General features: G+C 41.3%; 1 protein-coding gene across 2 annotated transcripts in view; it reads right to left on the bottom strand.

The window, feature by feature from the left end:
* The window catches only part of nav3 (neuron navigator 3), a 277,797-nt gene that overhangs the window by 123,089 nt on the left and 128,544 nt on the right, over positions 1 to 26,164 (bottom strand). For both annotated transcript variants that reach the window (XM_084711111.1, XM_084711112.1), the window contains exons 6-8: positions 23,324 to 23,392; positions 11,013 to 11,155; positions 63 to 1,242 (exon numbers count right to left, since the gene is read on the bottom strand). In XM_084711111.1, coding sequence (XP_084567237.1) covers positions 63 to 1,242; positions 11,013 to 11,155; positions 23,324 to 23,392 — 1,392 coding nt within the window. The remainder of the gene's footprint in view (positions 1 to 62; positions 1,243 to 11,012; positions 11,156 to 23,323; positions 23,393 to 26,164) is intronic.

The raw sequence follows: 26,164 nt of genomic DNA, 5'->3' as shown, positions 1-26,164 counted from the left end.
TGATGTTAGGTTGGGATATAAAAAAAACAAAAAAAATAAAAACACAGAGACAGAAGCCTCACCTGTACATGAAAGGGGCCACAGTGGCAGTATTGGGGTGGTTGTGCTGCTGCTGCTGAGGAAGCTGAACTACTCCGTTTCCTCCAAGTGCTGCTCCTCCTCCTCCTCCTCCACCTCCTCCTCCTCCTCCTCCAACCCCTCCCCCTCCACCACCTCCTCCTCCCAGCATCCCACTAGTCCCAGATAGGGCCGAGGTGCTGGTGGAGGAGGTCATGCTGGTCCTTTTGCCCTCTGGGCCCCCGATGGAACGCTGTATGTAAAAACTCCCACCCTGCCCTCCTTTGGTCAGCTTGGCCCTCTCCCCCTCTCCGCCCCGCATGTTGCCACTGCTGTTCAAGGCAGTCTGGCTTTGGCTCTGCGACTGACTCTGAGACTTGGACGCCATGGTGGATGGAGCTTTAAGTCCTGATTTAGGGATGCCGCTGGAGGCAGAGGAAGTGCCACCATCTTTCTTTCCTGATGATGGTTTCCCTCCCTTGGGGATGAGGCTGGCGATTTTAGAGGTTTTCTTGGTGGGGTCAGCAAATGACTCGCGCTCCTCTTTGGGTGGACAGCTGTCCTTAGAGGATTTCCCAGACTTGCTCTTGTCTTCCTTGTCTTTGGACGCCGACCTACTGCCGTTGGCAGATGCTTTTGAAAATGAAGAGGAGGGGGAGGAAGAGGAAGAAGTCTTGCTTGGTGCAGTGAGGGATGATGCGGGGGTCTTGGTGGGCATTTGCTTGGTCGTAGCACTGCTACTGCTGCTGCTGCAAACCGATCCTGTGGGCGTCAATCCATCCTCACCATACTCTGACATGTCGTCCTCCTCCTGCAGAGCCATCTCTGCCATCGAAGGTGATGCTCGTGACGCCGATCTAGGGTTAATCAGGCGGAACTTCTCAAGCATGGACCTCTGGGGCCCACCACTGCTGGCCGACCCCACTTTTGACCCATCGCTTCCATGTGGCAGTAGGCCCTCCGAGGCCTGGGGTGAATGGGTAGGGGAGGGTGAGTGCGTGGGGCTTGCCAACATGGATGAAGTGGCACTGTGCTTGAGGTTCATGGACTTGCTGCGCCAGGACTTGCCAGCGGTGGGTGAGGGGATGGCAGAGGCCAGCTGCTGCCCGCTGAGGCTGGTGGGGACTGTCCCACCAATACCACTCCCATTCATCCCGCCAGGTGCTGGGATACCCCTCACCGCTTCTAAACCAGAGAAGAAGAGAAACAAAACAAGGTGATTACTAATTTGGTCAATTCAAACATGCTATGCAATACAGTTGTTCCAAAACATACTGTAAATGTATATGGCGCTTTTCTAGTCTTTTGACTACTCAAAGTGCTTTACATGTCACATTCACACGCACACATAGAGGCTACCATCCAAAGTGTCTCTGCTCCTCAGAATTGAACCATTCAGACACACTCACACACCTTCAGGGCAATTTGGGATTTAGTATCTTGCCCAAGGACACTTAACTTGCAGACTTAGTGGGGGGGGTTGAACCACTGATCTTCTGATTAGTGGATGACCCCACTCTACCACTGAGCCACTAGGTATCTTTTTCACCAAAGTAGCCCTAGATCTTGTACCAGTTCTGTTCAAGGTTCTTGGAACCTTGGTGCTAAATACTAAACCAGCTCATATTTTCCATGAGTGTTGCGTGGAACCATAAGAATCAAATTATTTTTGTCTGCTATGCTCTGAACAGTTCAGAATTAGGTGTGCAAACTGGAATGGAACTGGATCCATGTTGGTGGCCAAGGGGTTTGATTGATTTGAGTAAAAGGTTCTGTGTTATGACGGTAACAGACTTTAACACAATGAACACAATGAAATTAGATATGGTTAAAACCACATCTCCATTTGAGTAACATTAATTACATGGATCTCATTACAATAGGAAGGAACAAGCATGAACAATGTGAACTGCATTATTTTGTCGACAAAGAATCACACGTAATTCTCTAAAGTTTACTGCAGCTTGTCTTAATCCTATTATTCATTCAAGAAAGATAGATGATATCTAAATTTGGAACATTTTCACATGTTCACAGAATTGTAGTATTCACTGGAGTAACTCCAACACAGGTAGGGATTTTCTAACCAACCAAAAACTTTGGAGCAAACACCCAGGTACTGATTGTGGCAAACTTTCACAGTTCCCTGGTTTAACAGACAGTTTCTGAATAATATACTGTCATCCTTTGTGGTTTTACACACATTCAGCTCAAAAGCTACGCAAAAAAATTGGAAACTCAGAGGTGTTCAGTGTTGTGCAAAGTATAAAAAAAATGAGAGCTTATTCCCAATTGGGAGAATATCAACAGGAGGTTGGGTTAAAAGAAAAGATTTCCCTGTTATTATCACACTGGTGTCTCAAAGGAGTTTGCACTCAAGTGTGCTGCAACTTCCTGCTCAGACTTCCACCTCCTGATTTACACTTCTATAGAGTCCTGTCACAGCATGTTTAGAGGTGGATAACAGTGGTTTTAAGGGACAGGCCACCATGGTGTAGCCGTGGCAACAAAGGAGATCACAGCAGCTATGTTAACGTGGAAAGGAAACCAGGATGATCAATATGTTCTTGGGGAAGAAGAGTTATTTTTAATTTAGTGTTTTGATGAAGAAAGTTTCCCTGAACATACCTGCTTCTTCTGGCTTTTCCCAGAATTATTCTGGGATTGTATTGGATTCATTCAAGTTATACATGTAGGGATAGGGATATGGAGTGTAGTAGGAAGAAGAAAGTCAGCTTTTCCACTTGAAAAAAAAAGTCAGTGTTGCAACCTCAACTCAGAAAATGCTTTCCATATTGAGGCTGCGGCAGGTGTAGAAATTGGTGTCTGACTGCCTCCGATCCAGGGATTTCTCCCGGTGTGATTGTTTGACAATGGTAGAAAATGGCAGCTCCAGAAGAAAGACCTGTCTTTTTGAGGGACTCACATCAAAGCCAAAATCACTGAAAGGTTTCCTGCTATCAAAACTCATAGCTGTTGGAATTATCTGGTCACCATATCATCTAGATTTAGCCATTTATGTACACACGTACGAACATTTGCAAGGTACATTACACTGTTTATTTTAGGGTAGCTTTGTGCTTTGAATATATCCTGTGCAGATTTTTACGTCTTGTAGCACTATGGTCCCCTGTGTTTTGGTGAGAACACAGCTTTTGTTTGTTAACAAGAAAACTCCACAGGGAACCTTTAACTCAAGTTTCCTGGTTATGTGCAGAACAGACATTCACCTGTATTTAGTACAAACAAATGAATCATGGAAATAAGCTAGTTGCTGCAAAACCTGACATATGGTATGAGGACTATGTGAAGGTTCTGTATTATGTGTAAAAATTTCCATGAACTGTAAAATATTTACAGATATTCATGGATTAATGGTCACAAAATGTGCTGAAAAGTCTTATTTTCTATAAGTTTAACTGACCAATCACAAGTCCAGCCTCTTAGCTCTGCTATGTGCTAGACTTGTCTATATCAAGCAGACAACCAAATTTTGTTTGTGGTTAAAAGACATTGCTGTTTTTCAGACATATCTTAAGTTAGCTAATGGTGGCAAAACACTAGCTAACCAGCTGCCTAATCGACATGAATTGCTAGCTGGATACTTACCTAGCATTTTGTTAACATCAGCTAACTCAACATGTGACCTTACATACATATGTTGTGTTAACAGGTCATCCAGCATCATCTTTTAACCATCCCCCAAATTTGGTTTTATTTTGAACTCAGATGACCTTAGCACATAGCATATCTAAGAACAGTAAAGTTGACCACATTTCAGCTGGGCACAACTGTTATTTGAGTATGAGGCAAAAAAAAGGTCTTGTAAGGGTCAATTCCAATATTTTTAAACCTGGGGTCTAGTAGGTACAAAAAGTTTTGTAACTGATCGGCTGTCGAGAACTGCAACGTAATCCTTGCGCTATAAGTGCTAGCTTTTGTCACTGACAGGCTCAGAATTTGTCTGACAGCATTATGGAAAGGATCCATACAGAGACAGACTTTTTTTTAAAGAGTAAGATCATTTTTGTTAAACCAGACACAGCTGTTATATCACTCTTCTCAAATCCACCGGACTCCACTGACAAAATCAATTATTTTACCTTGCAGAACACAGAAGCTGCTCGGCTACTGCTGCCTTTATCAGTCACTTAGTTTGTTTTACTGTGCGACTTTGTCTTTTAAAGAGTTAGACTCTTTTTAATTTAATAATTTTAATGATAATAATTATCTGTCTACATAATAGAGTCTCTAGATGTTGTCTTTGTTATACTATTTTTTCAAATCACTTATATCTTATTTAGTGGCATTTATTCCATTACGGGCCTGGATACTGAGCTGTGATGCATTACAAAGCTGTTTACGTCGAACAGATTTTCAGTCAAATGGTGCTAGGAAAATAAAACATGCTGAGCCAAGCCACACACACATACACACAGACCACATAAACATCCATCACGCGTGTTAAATAAATGTTTTCGCGTCTGCCGCTGAGCAGTGACCTTTACACGCACCCCACTTTTCCTGGCTGGTTGATGCTCTGGCCATCAGCACTTCTCTTTCCCTCCCTCTTACACACACACACACACACACACACACACACACACACACACACACACAGACACACCCACGATCCACTACCTGACAGATAAGTATTGCATCTGTGGAAGATGGACACAACAGACGACAGGGCGGCAGGGGCAGACAGAAATGCATCTTGTGGATATGAGTTGGGTGAGAGAAAGAGAAGCAGATAAATAGAGGAAGAAGGGGAAGGCAGAATTAGAGATGGGGCGGGAATAAAGTGAAGAAAGCGATGGAGTGACAGCATGAAGTTATGCACCATTAGACTGAGTGTCTGTCTGGCTGTCAGTCAGCACAGTGAGAAGGGTTCAGCTGGCTGTGAGTCACCTCCAGTCGGCAGTTTAAAGCCCCTTCAGGCGGGCAGGCGGGGGAAGGGGGTTCAGCTTCAGCTGGTGCTGGGGTCGAGAGACTTTAACCAGCTTACGCTTCTGACAACATTCTCTAAAACCTTTAAAACATGCCTGAAAACGCCTCAGTGCGCTGCGGGAGATCCGGAGTGAAAAGTGCAATCTGTCACAGTATAAGAGAGACTTTTCTTTACATTGTGGTGTATATAAAGGAACGTAGTACCAAACTGTAAAATATCTAGTGAGGATCAGGCACATTTATTTACCCCCATACGTCTTCAGTCAAGGCAGGCTATTATTATTCATTATTTCTCCACCATTAACACAGCGCTCATTAGGATTGCAAGAGAGAAAATTCACTGCTATTTTTGTGAAACGTCTGGTACTCATATTTTTTTATGACTACATTCTATGTCTGTGGCCAATCAACAGGTTTAAAACTACTGCTGCTAAAGCATCATGAATATCCTGCTGAAATCATTTCAGGAAACAATCCAACAAAAACAGCTGCCTACTAAAACAAAACGATCATTTGGCAAACAAAGCATCAATACGTCTCCCGAAACACACTGTACACATAGTATACAGCATCTGTGTATGGTGAAACATTTATTCATGAGGCCATAGTACTAGCTGGAGTGCAGGACTTTTACATAGAAATACATAGAAATAGCCACTTATTAGGTCAGAAATATTATATGAATTTAGGATTTTAAGATGTCTCCTAAATAGTTTTGTGTCCAACGTTTACACACCATTCCTCAGCTAAACACTTTCTGAGTGTTGAGTTGAGTCTGTGTAATGACAACATCACAGCTTTTTCCCAGAAACTTACATTGGGAAATAAGTGGCTGGTGGATATATATTTTTTGAGCCTCACAACCCCTGCAAAATTACAGGCTTCAGTATCAGGATTTGATCAGTTTAGTCTGGCAACATGTGGAAAGTGCTGAAGAGCTGCACAATTACATCATTCCCTTCCCATTCAAGTTAGCGGAAAGCTAAACTGCTAAAGTTAGCCGATCAACAGAAGGAAGTCTCTGTTGTGCTTGCTTTATGGGCAGCATAAAGCCTGCCTCCTGCACTGTATCCTGGTCGCCTTTATACATGCTAGTTAGCTAGTGGTTTGCTAACATTAGCTATCAGATGTAACTAGCTAGCTAAAGACTGGTGTGCATTAGCCAGCTAGTTAGTTAGTGGTTTGCTAAAGTTAGCTATCAGCTATATTTAGCTAGCTAAACGATTGATGTAGATTAGCTAGGTAGTTAGAACTCTTACTGGAGCACAGGGCAACAAGGGGCGGGACTTAGGAAAGGAAAATTATAGAATATGTCTTAAAGTGTGGCCAATGAAACGTATCATTTTCCCGTAATTTACTTCTGCAGTTTCTGGGCAGGAAGATGTTAAAAAAAAAAAAAAAACAATACAGTACAATGCAAACAATGAAATAGAAATAATTTTAAATTTACCAACAGTACATTGCATATAAAACAAAATCAAATAAAAAATACAAATAACATATACATATTTTTTGATGTATGTGCTACATGGGACTGTTTGTGTAAGTGTGATTACACATGCATGTGTGGATGTGGATCTACAACTAAGCATGTACAATTTTAATATGCTAGCATGCACAAAAGTGTGCACACGTCTTCTCTGAATGTGTTGCTGAGTCGTGTCAAAGTGTGTTTGTACAACAGCAGAGCATCCCCTTGTCTATATGTGAACACTGTTTCTGCATATTTAAAAAGGGCAGACACTGAACTGGCAGGCGCTCTGCTGTCTTTCTGTAATGACTGAGCAGGTTAGGGAGCTGAGATAAGTCAGAGTAAAGAAGGTTCTGATCTCAGGCCAGCAGAGGTTAGTCTTAACCAACAGATCCTCACCAGATAAACTCATAAATCAGCTGGCGTGAAAAGAATGACACCCTAATTTTGTATTTCTGCTTGAGTGTCTAGACAACCATCTGATACTGATATATATGAGGACAAAAAAAAAGAATCATTTCTCCTGTTTGTGTGTTTGTGTGCGTGTGTGTCCCCTGTATCACCCCTCATCTTTCGCGACAGTTCAGCGGCCCTCAAGGCAGTTTATGAATGTGAATGAAAGAGGTTACAAGCATTTATGTGATCCAGTGTGTCTGTGTCTCTGTGTATCCAGTCAATTAACCCTGTCTTTAGAGATCTCGCCCACCCCCACCCCGCCTGCCCTTCTCACCGCTCCTCCTTCATCCCCACCTCCCCAGGCTGTATCGCCACCATACTTTTCATTGTGCAGTGACTTGTCGTTGCCATGGCAACAGACTCTTCTTTTTTTTTTTTTTTTTTTTTTTTTTAGCCTCAGCGGCCGAGGAATGAAATGTCACTTCTTCTGGGCGGCGGTGGTGGACCTTCTGCTAACAAACGCACATACGTGCTGCTTGCAACTACATGATGGATGATACACAGACGCTGAAAGCCTGGATTTAAAGGAGCAGTACGCATGTTTGGAATGACACATGCACACACTCACATACATGCACATGTAACTAGTCAGCAGCTGATTATGCAATTGTGACCTTTTTTCACTTCCAGACTCGCACTCTAAGTTGAACTCTTTTCATTCTTTGCTGCCCTCCCTGTTACATCACTGTCAGACACATCACAACACATCATCGCCTTGCTAGAGGAAGTCTGCAGCTTCTCCAGTTTCACAGTTCGCCTCCTCATCCTCATTCCTTTAACAACAAGCAGAGCAATCGCGAACTTTCCAACAGTCCAATTTGACTTACAACACAAACCCTGCCCTTTGATGCTTCAATTTTGTTGACTGGAGCTAATTAGATAGTTGCATGGCAACAACGGTGATGCAATGCTTTCTGTGCCCTTTGAGCTCCTGTTCTTTTTGGTCAGAGCTCCACTTTGAGTGAGCAGAGAAACAAAACAACACTCTAATGGATTCACTTCATCCCCATGAGGCCATACACGCCTTTATGAAAAAAAAAAAAAAGTTACTGAAACAAACAAACGAACAAAAACATGACTTTCACCCGTGTGCAGCCCGCTTTAATAGCAGATTAGACATTGTAAGGGCTCTAACACAAACTAACATATGTATTTGTTATCTCTCTATGTAACAACATATACATATATCAGAAGCTGCTAGAAATCATCTAGCCATTTATATTTTTTAAATGTGTATATGTGTAGCTGCCATACACAAAACAGCATCACATCCAGTCCTTTCTCATTTCCAGGTTCTCAAATACCAACGTTTTATCACGCTGCTGTGCGTCTCATACGATACAACTCGACATGAAATGATACAACACAACTTTACTGTCAATAAACACTGAAATTCATTCATTTAAAGCGACAGGGCAAGGGACATAGACCCATTAGTGACACAGGTGCCTAAACCTAACCAGAGTGTTTCCAGCTTTCTGGCAGCATCGTATACGGCATGACAAAGCAGAGTCAGTATCTGATGGCCTGGAATGAGAACATGTTGTAACATCATAATCTTGCATTGAAATGAATCGAGTAATAAAACATTATTTATATTTGAACCCTTCCTTAACAAAAGTCAAAGTGAGTCTATATAAAAGCTGTGTGAGGCCTGGTAGAATAGGAACAGGAGGTTTTAATGGTGAGGAACCTGAACTTAAAACTGTGTTGGGACACCCTGTTTACTTTCTCATAAAACTGGCAGTTTTGTGAACAAAAGAGGTATGAAACTAAAGTTGGTTTGAAGTGTCTGAGAAAGAATGAAAAAAAAAAAACTATTGACAAAAGCCTGAAAAGCTCTCTGGGCTATTTGGCACATACTTTTGAGATGATCCCAGACTTTAACCTGTCCTCTGTCAAGTCGCACAAAGGTCCATTGGATCATTAAGTAAAAATAACATCTGTCAAGGTTTACTGTATGCTGCACAGCAAATCTGCTGAAGAAGACAGCGGCCGATTTGACATGAACTAGAACAGTAAACCTGACAGAATCAGGCTGCTATCGTCCATGTTGGTTCCATACATGCTACACTAAATGGAACAGGACCTTAATTAGTATCTCTGGTACCACCTGTGTTAACGATATTATATCACTATGGCTGCTGTAAAAAAGGTCAAGTTAAGAATGTTCTATGCTGAATTAGTATTTGAGTATAAAAGTAATCTCAACCCGCTAGTTAACAAAATCAGATGAAAATGACTGTAAAAATTCAGATGTTTGTATCTGTAATCAGACTCGGTCATACCTGAAAAATATAGAGGCCTCTGAAGCCACAAGTGAAACAAGATGAAAGGATGTAAGATCAAACAAGAAAATGTGTAACATGACAGGGGCATGTAGGAGAAGGAATAAAGTCGAGATGTATATGATCGCTTGTGGCAGAGACTTCCTGTATCTGTTTCTGTCTCCTGCTCTCTCTGCTACCTGCTTTTGCCCAGAAGCTTCTGTCTGCACTGCTGACATTTCCCCACAATTGATTTTTCTTTTCTTTCTCTTCCTTTTACTTTAGACCAAAACACTGTTTCATCTCCCCTGCAGTGAAGCTCCAACACCCCGTGTCTTATCTCTGCAAACTCGAGGTTTTGTCTTCTGGCAGGACTCAACTGCGCTGTGTGAATGGTCCAGAAGAGGACATATCCACCCTTTGAAAATAGTGCCAACCATTTTTCACAAAACAATGAAAAGAAATGGATTGGCTGGATCCTTTATATGGGATTTGCTGAGGGATAAACCTAAACAAATTATTGATTTTTTAACTATATATATCAGTTTCTCCATCTCCTTATCACACTTGATCACACACCCCCTGTCCACCCTCACTTGCATCATCTCTCACCATACATTCCCTCTCCCTCTGGTTGAAGAGTTTGAGGTTTCAGACACAAATCGGATGCCTGAGCAAACATCTTGCATGAACCTTTAGGACTGAAAGCAGCAGAGAAAGACAGACTCAGAAAGGCAGTTTGCTGGAGGCCTTTTTTTTTTTTTTTGCTGCATGATGTCACTCACTGCATCTCTCCTCCACCTCCATCACCTCCTACTGATCCTCCCTCAACTTTATACACGCTGAATCCTGCAGTGTTTTTCCATCAGTGACTGACTGGGCTGTGCTTTAAGATTAAAAGTAAGATCTAATTAGTCAGAAAACATTTTACGATTGCATTTATGGCGAGCCAAAGCGAAAGGTTGTCATTATAATGTCATAAACTCATCAGGAATGGCTTTAATTATTTAGCAATGGGCTAAGTTTTAATTATTATTCCTGTATGAGTCCATAAGTCATGATGAATTGCCTGAACGAGCCAAAGGGACCTCTTAAAGCCATTATAAATACAGTGAGTAAGCCAAAAGCAAAGATATTAAGTAATTAAAACATTTACCCTTCACAACAATTATAAAATATTTACTCTTCACAAGATTTACTCTTCGAAAGTTTTACTCATCGCAAGATTTACTCGGTAAGATTTACTCTTCACAAAATTTACTCATCACAAGATTTACTCTGCAAGACTTACTCTTCACGAGATACTCCTTCACAACAGAAAGAGGGTGTTAAACAACTATTCATTTGTGAATAATCAATTTTGTGTTAAATAAACTGTCATAACTCTGAGTCTCAGCTACTGTGAGACCCTTCTCTCTCTCAGGAGCAAAATCACTCTCATTAGCTTCATCATGCTTGACAGAGCAGCAGCCTTAAATTTGCCCCTTCGGTCATCATCTCTCAAACAGCTCCCGCCACGCTGTTAAAATTTGTCGCTGCCTCCACTTAATGGCATTCATTAAAACTCACTTGGAATAAAGAACTGGGGATGATTCAGCAGACTGGTTAAGGAGACTGGTGAAGTGAGGGACTGGGCTCCTCTGCAGCCACCGGCTTGTCTGTCTGAGTCAGTGGTGCCACCATGTGGTCAGGATGGAGAATGTAAAATGAGTGAACCTACCTACCATCAACCTCATCCAACTCCACATCACAATCTTGGCTTCTGAAAGTTTGGGTTGTGGTACTAAAAGACAGAACTAAGTAATGCTTACCTCTGTCGTTGCCACTGGCATATTGAAGAGGCTTGCTCTTGTCAATGCTGTTGAAGCTCTGGCTGCGACGGTTGAGGTTGGATGACCCCGGACTCCTGGAAGCCCCGCTGCCTGCAGCAGGTACTCTGGAGGGGCCTGGTAACCTGGAAAAGAGAGGGTTGGGACATTAAGACAACATACTGGAGTTTTATCTCTAGAAAAGAAACTGTATCTAACCAACTAGATCACATTAGTAAAAGATTCTTTGTTCTGCAGACAAAAGAAAAAGAAATTTTAGTACTAAAAAAGACTTTGGAAGATTTAGAAGCATATCTTTTCCTGTTTTCTTATTGAGAAATTCTGGAACTGACTTTGTGTGCTGCTGACGCTACGTTGACTGGTAAAAGAGCATTGCAAATCAAAGATGACCCGCGTTAACATTAAAGCAAACATCAGACAGATCCAACCGTACATGTTTGAGTCTCAGTCAGACGCACATTCAAATGAAGAGCCTGTTGTGCATCAAAATCAGTGACTTACTACAGATGTGTCAGAATAATAAGTGTAGTTGTAGCATCTTTTTTTCATTTATGTTTTTTGTTATTTTGTTAGCTTGTATCTAGCATTGGCTGGCACAGCTAAGGGTAACTCTCGCTCTCTGAACTGACAAGTGCGCCGGAGGTTTATTTACTGGTGGCTTTTCCGATTTGTTACATATCAAATCTAGCTTTCTAGGGCATGTTTGAATCTCAGATTTCAGGGAGGTGCACACACATCGCCCTCTTTTGTAGAAGAATGTAAAAACACCTCTCGTAACAACTTTACAGTTACAAGTCAGTATAGTCAAGGTCTGCCATTTTAGGGGAAGTGTACAGTTAAAAAAAAAAAACACTTTTCTTTCAATTTGAACCCTACATGGTGTAAAACCTTACAAGGAGTGAAAAGTATCACTTTGTACTCAAGAAGACAGATAAAAGAACAGAAGTTAGGCCCTGGGCTGTGCTGTATGGAGTCTATACAGCACAGAAAATACAGGCTCACTTTAAGCTGAAAGAGTCCTTCCATTGTGTTGTGGGTACTGACCCTGGGCTCAGCTTGTGTCAGTGTGTAAGATGAAGAGAGATCAAGAGAGTGCTGTAAGACAGTGTGTGTGTGTGTGTGTGTGTGTGTGTGTGTGTGTGAGTGTGTGTGTGTGTGTGTGTGCTCCCTTGTGGGCCGGGGAAGAAGGATGAAAGAAGGAGGTGAACTTTGGTGGAACTACGTGACAGAATATTAAAAGACAGAAAAGTTTGCTCCATGACAGGTTGATTGAAATCTGTCAGCATCCATTATCACAGGAAAAAATAAGTAGAAGAACATGAAAATACACGCATGATGTCTTCCTCTCTCTCATCCTCCTACATGTACAGTCTTAGAAATAAGGGTAGGGTTCTTCCTGAGGGGCTGAGGATCTACTTAGAACCACTTCCTTGTGAAGAACCCTTTTTTTGGTGAAAGGGCCAGTCAAGAGTTCTTTGTAATTTGCTGCTGTCTGCTGTCATTTAGAAATCCAAGAATCATCCAAGAAACAGTTCTTCAGCGATTGTTGGAAATCTTTGAGGAACTCCTTCAGCAAGGGTTCTTTGTAAAATATAAAAGGGTTCTCAATTAAACTCTCTGGGTGGGTTCCAGATAAAATATAAAAGGGGTCTCAGAAGAACCTCATCAGTAGGCTCTAGATTTAAAAAAGACCTTGGAATATAAAAAAGGTTATTGGTAGAAGCCCAGGGTGGATTTGAGATTAAACCCTTGGAATATAAAAGGGTTCTCAGTAGAACCCCATTAGTGGTTTCTGGATAAAACCCTCAGAATTCAAAAGGGTTCTCCCTAGAACCCACTCAGCAGGTTCTAAATAAAATCTTTGGAATATATGAGGATTCACGGTAGAACCCTCCCATAGGTTCTAGATCAACCAAACCCTTGGAATATATCTTGGTAGGACCCCCTGGGTGAGCTCTAGATTAAACCCTTGTAATATAAAGAGGTTCTAAACAGAGTGCCCTGGGTGGGTTCTTGATAAAATCCTTGGAATGCTAAAGGGTTCTCGGTAGAACCCTTAGAGAGGGGTCTAGATAAAACCTTTGGAATATAAAATGATTCTCGGAAGAACCCCTTCAGTGACTTCTAGATCACAAAAACCCTTGGAATATAAAAGGGTTCTCAGTAGAATTCCCTGGGTTGTGTTAGCACCCTCAGAGGGTGGCAAGGTTTCGGATAGAACCCCCACACAGGGTTCTTGGTGGAACCATTACACCATAGAAGGGTTCTTTGTGGAATCTCTCATGGGGGTTCTGGGTGAAACCTTCCACAGATGGTTCTAGGTATAACCCTTTATGTTAGGTTCTAGCTAAAACTCCCTGAAAGCTTCAACCTGGAACTTTTATATAAAAAAGAGGGTTCTTCTATGGGGACAAGGCAAAGAACCCTCTATGGTTCCTGTTAGCGCCTTCGTTTCTAGGAGCATACAGTCACTCCTCACCTCTTTGCCTCTGCTGACTCTGTATAGAGAAACAAATGCTTACACACACACCTACAGAGGAGGTTTGTGTTTCCAGTCAGTCTCTCTAATCTCTTACACACACATAAACACTTTGGTATAATCTTTTTCTCTCGACAGAGTCAAAGCTGCCAGTGTCAAATGTTGATTTGCCACGCTGCAGCTGGAGGATTTCTAAAACTCCCATAAGGGCGCTGAAAGAATTATCTCATCAAAAACCTGTTGTTATTGCACAATAACTTTACTATACATTGTTGAGCACTTTTCCAGATGCTGACACCCATCTGTTTGTTGGTAAGTTATTTCAAAAACAGATTTGGCATCTGGTTCCAGGATTTATGACAACTTAGATCTCTTTTCTGCTATTAATCTTAACTGCTATGGTTTGATGTGATTGTTATGAACTGATTCCAAAGATCATATTTTACATCATAATCTAGTGGCTCATACCTCGTCCAAAATATATACAGATTTCCCTTTAGATGGCTTGTTTGCAAGTTATGACTACACTGCATCCAGGCTCTGTAAAATCCAATCAAAATGCACGTCTGACCGAGGCATAAAAAGACAGGAAGCAGCACAAAAACATCCCAGAGTCTCAGAGCTGACAGCCTGCAGGGAACGTAACACAAAAAAGGTGGGATTAAAGGTAGGTAGAGCTGAAAAAATGGGTATTGAGTGAAGGCCTTGTGTGCATCAGAGGGCCGTGTGGGTGTTTCCATTCATAGCCTGGTCTGTGTCAATATTAAGAAGGAAAGAAAAAACCTTGAATAGATTCTAACAACTTGGTGTCTTTCTGTCTCCCGGCCCGAAAGCTGTCGTGATGTCCTTTAAGAAAGATAATCGATTTGCTACGCTGACTATGTCACTCGCGTCTGTATCGCAGATGGAGCCGAGATGGCGGAGAGGAAAGTTTTTTTTTTAAAGAGTGGAATCCTCAAGCGGTCAAAACCCCCAGAGGGGAAAAAACAGATTTCATATGTTCCATTTTGTCTTTTAGGCCTTTATTTAATAAAAGTAAACAAATAGAAGGGCCGATCGATGTGTGGTATGGATAAAAAAACATCTTGATTATTGAGAAATACCTCCCCACACTGCCTGTACTGCTATTTTATGCCATCAGCAAACAGATCTTCATCTGGAATAGACAAAGTTCTCCGCTCCATCAAAAAGTCAGGCCAACATTATTTTGTCACACTGATTCTGTGTGTAAGACGATATGAAAGTATCAGTCAGCCAATCAGTGACCAAATCAGTATTGATAGAATTTGGGAAGTCTTTTATTTCCCTGGAGATTCCTTTGAACACTTTAAGTAGGTCAGTAATGTAGCAGAATTAAAAGCTGGTGAGTCCAAATAAAAAAAAAGGACTGACAGTCCAGATCTTAAGAGAGACAGTCATTATAAATTGCATTATCACTGCAACACAACCCACATTTCTGTTCATTGAGGAAGCCCTGATGAGAAAAACTCATTATTGTGATTTATTTCATCATTAAGTCTGATCTAAATAGTTTTCTGTCCTAAAAACAAAGTTTGAATATAATACTCATTTCGACCACAAGAGGCTGAAGTGCACCACTACTTCATGCTCTAAACAGGACTAAAAGCATGTGTGTTTTCTTCTTTACTTTCTCCATGTACACTAAAACACATGGTACATCTACTGTGTGTTGGGAAGGTATGTAACACTGGCTAAATGTATTTTAGTCTGCAATAATCTACCATCAGCTTTAAAATACACTTCTAGCCAAAATAGTATTATAGAGACAAAAAATTAGGAAAATTATCCAGGTCTCCTAAAACTTTTGTTTCACTTGATTTTACAGATGAAAAAAGGAGTGTTTGCATCTAAAGATTCCTGAATCAAACCAATGCAAGAACGAGGCATTGTTTCAATTTCCCATCTGGTCTGGTTTGGGCAAAACTCAAAGACGTGAACGCAGATCTCTAACGGTCCGGAAACTGTAACCAAACGTCATGTGGTGTAAATGCTGTTTCGATTACTGGTTATATACTCCGTCAGGTTCTGCTCATGTTGGTGTTGATCTGGACGCAAATCAGCAGACTTAAGAGAACTGTGCATATAAACAAGAGACGGCATGTATTAATTAATTTAATAACACAGGCATTTCTTGCCTCGTCCTGAGTCCAGGTTTTGTACCCTGCCGGTCCATATTTTGGTAGCAAAAGTGCTTCATCGGTCAACAGGAACCAAAAATGTTTTTGTTTTTTTTGTTTTTTACCAGTGAAATAACACATAGCATGGTAAGCTTCTGTGATTGGTTCAAATGATTTGACAGTCCTGTCCAAAGTCCAAACACAGAAGAAAAAAAAAAAACAATTTAGATCAGACTTAATTAATTCATAATAATAAATTGAAGGTAAATTAAGTATGATTTGTCAGTTGCTGTTTGTAAAGACACCACAAAGATAGTTGTTTGTTGGGCCTCTTTTGGGTTGGTAAAGAAGTATCAACAAGTTCACGTATCCTTTTCAATGAAAATTCTGTTTACTATAGTGACTTGATTTGATTTAAAACAGGAAGCAACACCCTTTTCACATAGCACATGAAACTGGATAAAAAACACTAATGCTGCTGCTTCTTTTAATAAAAACTTTTAACATCCAACACTTGTGTTGGACAGCTCTTGATTTGCAGAGGAAGGCAGCTCAACTAACTGATCTCAGTGAAGCAAATTATGCTGTAAAGCTGCAGGGCTTATCAAAATAACCATCCGCTGCATTTTCTGACGCAACAAGAAACACAGAAAGCATGCAATAACAAAATTCAGCACTTCTACCATTGCAGCACGGGGACTTGAACGGTGCTGCGTGTAATTGCAAGAATCCAGGTTTACTTTGGGTGTCTCCCTTGAAAAATAGAACAAGGCTCAGCGATTAAGCAACATGCACAGCGTGTAGTCGGAGCAGAGGTGCCTAATAAGTTCGTCTGTGTGCTGCTGAACCATTGTTTTATATTCAGACAATTGTGCAAAAATAAAATGTGCCTAAGTGCAAGAAAAACCTGACATCAAGAGGCAGTATGTGTGCCAGCGCCTACATTTGGTTCCTTTGACTTTTTTTAGATCCTAAAACATCCGACTTTATGTCTACAGTGACACACCAACAGACTTCAAATCCCTCTGAGAGATTCTACAGGGATCCAGGCTATAGTGTAATGGTTCCAGCTGGAACCCTCTCTGGGGGTCCAGAACGTTTTCACCTTCTGAAGGTGCTAAAGGCTAAAACACACCGCTGCTGGGCGCCACTGTCAAAACAGTCGCCCCCATTATCTTCTATGGACCACACCGGCAGCAGCAGGTGCGTCCTCCTGCACGCGCCGCTGCACCGTCCCACGACACTTCACACCGCTGTCCTATCCCCAGCGTTCCCACACCTGAAAAAGAAATGCCTTTCCCCCAAAGAAACAGCTGTTTAGTGCTTCAATACAATGTAGGCCCAACTACAGAAGTGCTTAACTGTGTTTCTTGCTTTTCACTGTACTTTCAACTGTTCCTCTTATGCTCCATCTCCACTCTCTGCCTGCAGCTGCCTGCACCGTCTCCCCTAGCAGCTCTTCTCTCCCTCTGCTCGCATGCCAACTCAACCTCTGTTCGTCTCTGTCTCTCATGTGTAGAACGATGAAGAGCCTAGAGCCTCTTTACATACACTCGTGTTGTTTGGCTTGACTCAGTTTGACTCGACTCGGAAGCCCAGTATGGCAGGTATTTACATCTCAGTCCTGCCAAGGTGTGTGTCTTTCAGCTGATGTGTGCTTGTCTTTAGTCAAGTGGCTGATGCAGCTCATTTCACTTCCTATAAATTTTTCAACATAAAAGTTCCCCATTGTTTTGTAATGTAAATGTTTTTACTATGAAGGAGCAAACCCTGGAAGTGTTGGTTCCATCAGCAGTAACATAACAGAACTCCTCTCAGCTGAAAGCGAACATGATGAAACCTGAAAGTACACACAGCGACACAGGAGAGAAACTAAACTTCCCTTTTACAATTCAAGGGTATTATCTAGAACCCCATCCAGGGGGTTCTAACAAGAACCCTTTTCTATTCCAAGCATTTAACCTTGGATCAGCCCAGGAGGTTCTATTGAGAACCCTGTAATATTGTAGAGGCTTTTACCTAGAACAAAGCCAGGGAGTTCTATTGAAAAACCCTTTTATATTCCAAGGGTTTTTTACCTAGAAACCCATCCAGCAGATTCTACCGAAAAACCTAATTCAAGGGTTTTATCTAGGACTCTACCCAGGGGATTCTGTCAAGAACCCTTTTAAATTTTAAGGGTTATACTTAGAACCCATGCAGGGGGCTCTATGGTACAAAGAACCGCAGGGGTTTCTTCAAGGGTTTCAACAATCCTTGAAGAACTCTTTTGTTTTTTTTGTTATGAAAAGGGTTCTTAATGGAACCCTTAGTCTTACAAAGAACCCTTGATGAACCTGTACTTCAAAAAATGGTTCCAGAAGCAAATGGTTCTGGGTAGAACCTCAGCATTTCAGGAAGAACTCTTTTGGAACCCTTATTTCTAAGAGCATACAGAAGCAACTACCACATAATAAAGAGTAGAAATGACAGGGAGGAAACACTGGAGTTTGATGAATTCAATTGAAATATCTCACAAGAAAACACACACATGCACCGATAACAGCAGCTACAGGGCCTTTAGCTCCCACAGGTACAATCAACTAGGAACGGAACAGAAAAGAGCAAACAATTAATGTGAAAAAAGCTAAAAGAAATGAAAAAGAACAAAGAGGAGGAACTGAGAGAACAGGAGTGAAAAGGAAATGCAGATAGAGTCAGAGAAAAAATAGTGTAGCTGCAAACCCAGACAAGAGAAAATGAGAGATAAACAGAAGGGAAAATGAGGGTGAGATTGAGGCAATTCAGATGGAAATCAGAGGGAGTCCCTTTTATCATGCAATTCTTTCATCTTCCAAAATACATGTTTGACAATGCATCAGCAAAACGGAGCTCGAGAGGGAAATGGGATGTAAATTCTGGACAGTGATTTTGTTTTAGGACAGACTTGGGGAAGTGTATCTGAGACTCGGAGAGGATGTCCAGCACATTATTCAGCCTGCCAGTCACAGGATATACACAATAGTTCTGGCATAAAGAGAGTGCTTCCCATTCACTGCCACTGGCTTTTTCCTAAATTATGCTAATTTCTACACCAATGTCCGAGTGCAGGTTATCTGGTCTATTCACGCTACCTTCAGAGCAAAGTCAGAGCCACCTCAGGCTCAGGAAAATGGAAGAAAGGAACCACAAGGTAACAGGTGGCCAACAAGGTGTCAAACATCACCCCCTGCTGCCAAGAGGATGAACTTTATGGACAGTATTTCAGCTTATTTCGAATAATTAACAGGTATATTTTAGACTTTTGAAACCTTGGATACAGTTCCCAGGAGAGATAGAGGGTATGTGTCTGCCCCCAAAAACATTAAACTGACCCTCTATCCATTTCAGAATAAATTATTTCATATAAAATATATACTGAAAAGAAACAAACTCAACTTTTTAAATAATTCACACATAAGCAAAGCACTTTTTAAAGGCTCTGAAAGTTATAAACTGCACACATCACACTTCATCACAGGTTAGTTAATGATGTTACTAAGTAAATCACATGTGCTGATTGTGGCTGTGGATGCAAGTACATTACAAAAGAGTCCTAGTGATAGTGTAACTAAAGGTTTTACTGTGAAAATATATGGTCAAACCATAAAACAGCTGTTTTTAGAATGAAGTTTGGTTTTACAGTTTGACTGTTTGAAAGGCTGCTGTGAGCAGAGGGTAGTTTAATGTGAATAATTCACATAAACTGAGATGACCTACCTTCTAATAATGCAATAGCATACAGTAAAGTAGGAAGTTGGTCTAAAACTGACCTGTTTTCAGCATGTAATAAGCACAAACTGCAATAAAAATAGAGACAGTGGCTCCGCTTCGCTCTGCTTCACAGATAAGTCCAGGTAAGATCACTACCCCCACCCTCCTTCACATGGTAATGGTGTCTGCGCCCTTGCTTGAAACACTGACAAAACAAAAACTGGATCACATAACTGAAGTGTAAAGAGCCTGTTCATCGAGTTTGTACAAGAATTAATGGAAATCAATGGCTGCCTTGATCTGTGGGAAAAATATTCTTTAAGTTTTAAACTTGTGAAGCATGCATTCATAAATGGGCAGCAAATTTGTAAGTGTAATATATTTAACTTGTATTAAAAGAACGAAAACTTGCTAACACACTGATATGGTTTTGTAAAGCATAATACAGCCCAGCAGAACACACAAGTGCCTTGCAGCTTCAGTAGAGTACACTGTAAGCTGTTTTTCCACTGCTGGTGCTTTCCTCTGGGACTAGGAACCTTTAGAGGAACTCAGCACTGAACATTTTTGCACTATTTTTAAAAACCTGCAGCTGCAAACTAGTTTGATTTTTGTTTATTGGGCTTTAACACGTGGTAACTGGACAACCGGGAACAATTTGGGGTTCTGCATGTTGCCCAAAGACACTTTGACATGTGGACTGGAGGAGGTGTGGATTGAACCACCAACCCTCTGATTGGTGGACAACACACTCTACTGCCCGAGCTACAGCCACCCTTATACACCAGCATAGAGTAACAAAAAGAAGCATACAACAAATAGACCAACGATGAACTCTAAGCCTTCGAGAATTCCAGCTGGATTTAATGCCTGTCCATTGTTTTATTTGGTGCCATTACTGCTGCATAGTCGCATGCAAAAATTACATGAAAAAACTTGCTTGCTTTTTTAATATGTCAGCGGATCAATTTGCCAGATCTTTGTGGGTCTTTAAACCACAGTGGAAACCGACAAAAATGGGATCCTCTTAGGCCCTTGAAAGGAAGTTCCTTGGAATAAAAGTTCTGGGTACTTTGGACAGAAACGTGGCTATAGATGACCCCAGTGGAAGTACAAGCATCTAACCCTGGCAGTGCTAGAATGAGTTCACACCAAGGCAGTTTATTCAGACAGAGTGGTTCATCAGAAATAAGAAAGAACTGAATACTGCCAAGAGAAAACAAGCCTTTACGAGAAGTGTAGAAATGCATGAGAAGCTCTACATTGGCACCCAATAATCACCAGTTACCGCTTGGACAGCCAACCACTTGTCTTGGACCTCAGTAGCTTTTTCTTTATGCACACTGAACTGGTATGAACACCAAAGAACATGAATGACATCAAAGAAAACGCCACCCAACTGGTCAAAACAGACCAAAGACAAAAATGCAACACAGTGACTACAGATGAAGAGTGCAGTAGTTGCTCTAACTTTAGCCCTGGCTAACGAGCAGAATGCCTCATATAAAGAGCATAAAAAATGCTAAAACTCCCGCACCTTGAGGGAAACTCTTCATTCAGCGCAGTATGTGAGAGAGAGACATCAATTGTTTTCCCATTTTAGAAACTGCTGAAACTTTCTTGCTTCAGGGGTAGGAGAAGAGACAATTCACGGTGATTAAAAATAACTTCTCAGATGGCAAGAAAGCAATTAAATGTGGTAATCAGGCTCACGTGACTTCGAATAAGATGCACTCATTGACTGCCAATACAGGTTTTTGTCATCCTAAGTGTGTCTTCATATGTGCGTGGGAATTAGAGAGCTATTTCTGCAGAGCAGCAGCAGTGAGGCTTGTTGTCAGTGATGTGAGAGGGCAGATTACCACCCATCGGGCCGTAGCTGCTGGCTGCAGCATTTTTGCCATTGCTCAGTGGCGGCTGGAGAGGAATTATTTGCCAACACGCTGGTTCCCACTGCCTCTGAGCTGGAACAAATGCTGCAAGCATCAGACAACTGGACTCAGGGGTGTGTGCATACACTATGTGAGGGTGAATAGCTCATGTATATAACTATAACTGTTGGTTTTTGCTCATGTATGTACATTAAATGCTTATGCTTATGGGACATGCAGCAGGAAGGTCAGTGGCCTCACGTGCATGTGTGTGTTTAACAGATTTACCAGCTCACACATGACACCTCAAGAGTAGTAGAAGCCTGTGGTTCTCTGACTGCTAGCTGCAGTCCAGAGCTTGGCAACACAAAGAGAGTCATTATAACGCTCGTGAAGCTTATTTAGCAGCAGCTTTGCCAAGATGTGTAAAAGGGCTGTTCCCAAAGGACACATCACACAGAGCAGCACTTCTCAAGTAGCAAAAGCGCTGGACTGAGGACAGAGATTAACAGACTTTAAGTGCAAGTAAACTACTTGTGTGCAAACTTTGCAGTGATCCTCAGTTTCCCTTTATTTTGCGATTCTAGCAACCTTTTGGGAGCAAAACACTGGCTGATGTGTTTATGCACTGAATTCCCCAGCGGTTACTGGTCAGTCAAATCATGTGAGCGTGACTGTAACTTCTCTTTCTCTCTGGTTTTTGAAGGTGGTTGTTTTTTTCTTCATGTATTCAGCCATGATGGCCTCGTTTTTGCAACTGGCAAAGTTTTGATTAAAGTTGGTTCTAGATTTGGTGGAGATTGTCAACTGAACTGAGTATGTGCAGTATTTTACAAAACGTGGAGGCAAATTACGTGGCTTTACAATTATGTTTCTATTTGACTGTTCTAGCCTTTAAAGTGTAAAATCACTCCAGGAAGCAGAAACGAAAAAAGTTACTCAGAAAAGATCAGTCACACTGCGGGTGTTCAGAACCGAAAGGTCGTGTTTAATTAGAATCCGAATCATCTGTGAAAAGGTAATAGGGAATATTCAAAACAGTCTCTTCAATCTGTGTATAAATAACAAGACTTTACACTTTCAAAATGCCTGCAGTGCATATGCCCAAGTCCAGGTTTGCATGCAGGTGATTCACCTTCAAGCACGTCTGTTCTGCTGTCTCAACACCACTACAGTACGACCTGAAAACAACCTGATGGATGCTACGTCTAGCAGTTTGAGTCACCAGAGCCAGAGGACGGTGACCTATTTATCCTGTCCTCATAATCCCCAACAGGAAGGTCATTTTGTTCTTCAGCGCTGATTTGTTGGAATTTAGTGAGCAGTGACTGCCAGGCTGATTAGGTAGTCAAAGGGACATTTGGTTTGTGACTGCCGGGGATGGGGTGAGGGGGTTCTTAGAAGAACCGGCCTTCTCATCATGTGCACTGCTAATGCAAACCACTAATATAATCTAGTTTATATAGTGCTGATTGGCTCCACTGTGTCTTTGAGACATGATTTCAGGTCCACCCAAAGAATCCTGAACACCGAAACAATTTGATGGTCTAACTCCATAATTCAGTACTACATAGTTCTTTTCACAGTAGCCTTTTTACTTGTTTTCACCTATTATTTTCTAACATGTATAATGTTAGAAAACGAACATGAACATCTGTCCCTTGGGTAAAAGTCCAAACAAATAGTTTGTTTTACCCATCAATGCCAACCTTCACCCTACACAATCTTTCTTGCTCTTTATACTACAGAACCTTACATTTTTATGCATCTGCTATTCACAGATCAGAGGGATTGATGCATCACCTGCAGGCAAAATTGGTCTTTGGCATAATGCACCGCATACTATCTGAAAGTCTAATGTCATGATATTTGTCCTCAAAGTAAAGAGACTGGGCTGGAATATAATAATGAATGTTTAGCACATTAAGAGAGGCTGCAAGTCACAATGAGGCACAGGCACAGGGTCATGCAGAAAAAACAGTTAGTGTTCAGCATATAGAACAACACAGATAGTCTGAGGATCAGATTAACCCGCAAAATAAAAGAAGTGCATGACATATTTGTCATATTTACCTTGTGTTTTTCTTCTGTGGTGACCCTATTCCACTGTGGCCCGGAGGACTTGCATATCGTGCTGTGAGACTGAGGAGAGAGAAGAGAAAATATCCATTAGAAGAGGAATGAGACCAGCGTTTTGCTGGAATTTTCTTAATCCATGCCTTAATGTAATAATGTGAGTGAGAGGAGGCATTCAGATAGCTGGAAGTAGAGAGAGGAAGAAGAAGAAGAGGCAAGCTGGGAGAGAGAAGAAGAAGAAGCACATAGTAGTCCACATACTGTAGCATGCCAGAGCACATTGCTTTGATTTCTCACATGATGGCTCACACATGTTTATCACCACACACTTATGACTAAGCCAATAACATCGCCCCAATCCATTTACAGGGCCGCTGAAATAAAAACGGCCCGAAAAACTTTCACAATCAGTTTCGTGGTGGCATCGTTTGAAGAAAACCCCAAAACACACAACACACGAGGCAGAGGCGAAGGAAATGCCCACAGCACCAGTCATGGTTTACAACCCAACACTCACTGTTAGTCACTCACGGAGACGGGAATTAACGCGGGCCTCCGCACTCATGCTTGACAGGAAGTAGTTAGGCTACTTGTAGAGTGCTTTATGAACAATGAGATGCCTTTAATCATCACACATACGACCTGTAAACAATGAAAAGTCGAAGGCCAGGTGGTAGAGCTGTTGTTTATTCCTGTGTGTAAATGTTCTGAGTGTAATGGCCTGAATGAACTGTGTGACTCGCAAACCACGTGGGTGTTTCTCACTTGTTTGCCTTAAACTGAATGAACAGAGCCTCTATTGAAAGTTAGCTCCTCTATCAACTAGGCATATCCTCTCTTGTAACTAGTTGCTCTACATGCCTGAGGCAAAATATTGTTTGTGGCTTATTTTAGTACAAAACAAGCAAGTGAAAAGCCACTCAAACAGCAACAACAGATCAGTTGACTTCTGCCTATGAGACAAGAAAAGCTCTTCACTCACATTCAGGCTAACGGTGCCTCAGCTAGCATAACATAACCTTTTAAAAAAGTGACATTTTCTGCTGCTTTTTCACTCCTTTAATGATGAAATCTACAGAAAAACAAGTGTTGAAAATCTAACTAAACAATATTGCAGGCAGTGTTGTGGTAGGTTCAGCTAATGGGTGCTAACATTGTTAGCTCAAGAGAGTTTTCAAGTTGTATGGACCTCAACAAAAAGCTGCTGTTAACGTTGAACTTTTTACTGACCTTTCCAAATATTCGTACTTCTTCAACTTCATCTTCGTACAAATTAAACTCAGCAATGCAGTTTAGCTCCCAGCTAACAGTAGCCTATATTTTGCATCCTTCAATGTTTTCACACTTTTCCAAATATTCATACTTCTTCATCTGCTTGTTCGTACAAATTGAAGCCAGCAACTCAGTTTAGCATCAGCTTTTCAACAAACCTCAAAATATTCTACTTCTTTCATAAATTATTGGTAATGCTCACCTGAAAAAGCCAGCAATGCAGTTCAGCATCAGCGTTTCAGCATTCACACTGAATTGTCCTTATCAGAGGTTTTCAAAAGTTGAAGAGGCTCAACAAAAAGCTACTGTTAACATAGAGCAGTTTAATTAAACAGTATTATTTACTGAAATAAAAACTTTTTCACTGTGTTTATTAATAAAAAAAAATAAAAAATGACTTGAGGGGAAATGGTTGCTAACAAAGACTGTAGTAATGTACAGTGGATGCTGTAAACTCACCCCGAGGTTGAAATAACAACTGAAGTTTCATAGTTTGGTTACAATGGCCCGATATGAGATAAGTGTTTCAATTAAATATCTGTTCAAAACAAAATTTGACTATACTTCCAACCTCATAACAGAGCATTAAATAACATATGAGTCAGACTCGCTAGCAACTAACAAAGTCCCCCTTTCAAGTAGTTTTGAATACAGCAAACAATAGCCTACACATTCCAAATAGATAGCTTTACAGAACAAATAATTCCGACTAATTGCAGACTTTTATTCATACCTTCCGCACAAGATAGAAACTTGAGTTTTCCAATGAGTCCTTTCGAGCAGGGAGCTGCAGAGCTGCACTAGTTCAAGTGTTACTGTCTGAGAGCTGTCCACAACGACCAGAGCTTCAGCTGGACGACAGAGGAAGCAACTAACACCAGCAGTCTGTTTAGACGTCCTTCTCTTCTGACAACGAGGAACAACTTGTTCTCTGTTTTGTGATTGTGGGCTGCTGGTTTGGCGTTGGTGAGTGAGAGTGGACAGAGACAATAAACTACCTATACTGGGTGGCTGAATGACGCACTGCAGTCAACACATCTTATTTTCTGCTCTGTCTGCTTTTAGTGTGCAGTTGTCAAAGTTTGCATGAAACTGAATGTCAGCAGCTTCAAAACTAGACTTTTATATTTCAACGTTTTACGCATTTAGTTGACACTGTGACCTAAAGTGAATACAAAATGAGCTCAGCAGAGAAAAGACCGTATTAATTATTATATTAAAGGAATTAAACATTGCAGATATACCATCAAAAATGTGGATTATGAAGAACACCATTCAGCACTGGCCGTGACTTTAGCAAGAATCCATTCCTGATGAATCTTTTGGCAGCCTCTTATTCATGCACCATTGCTCTTATAGAAATGTGCAATAAAAGAAGGACTGGTGCAGAAGTCTGAGGCCTTGCTGAGGTGATTTTCAGTCAATATCTTGAATAAATTTCATCATTCTGTGGAATCAAACTGGCCGTGGCAGAGTGACAGCGTGATATCTAATGCTTTGTTCAGAGAGGTCGAACTGTGAACGACAAGGATCTTTTAAGGTGGTGAGCGAAATTTTAATTAGCTG

This window comes from Lutjanus erythropterus, chromosome 22, assembly GCF_056507025.1.
Source record: "Lutjanus erythropterus isolate fLutEry1 chromosome 22, fLutEry1.hap2, whole genome shotgun sequence".
In the NCBI taxonomy this organism is placed as follows: Eukaryota; Metazoa; Chordata; class Actinopteri; order Lutjaniformes; family Lutjanidae; genus Lutjanus; species Lutjanus erythropterus.
This window is presented reverse-complemented; position numbering and strand designations above follow the sequence as displayed.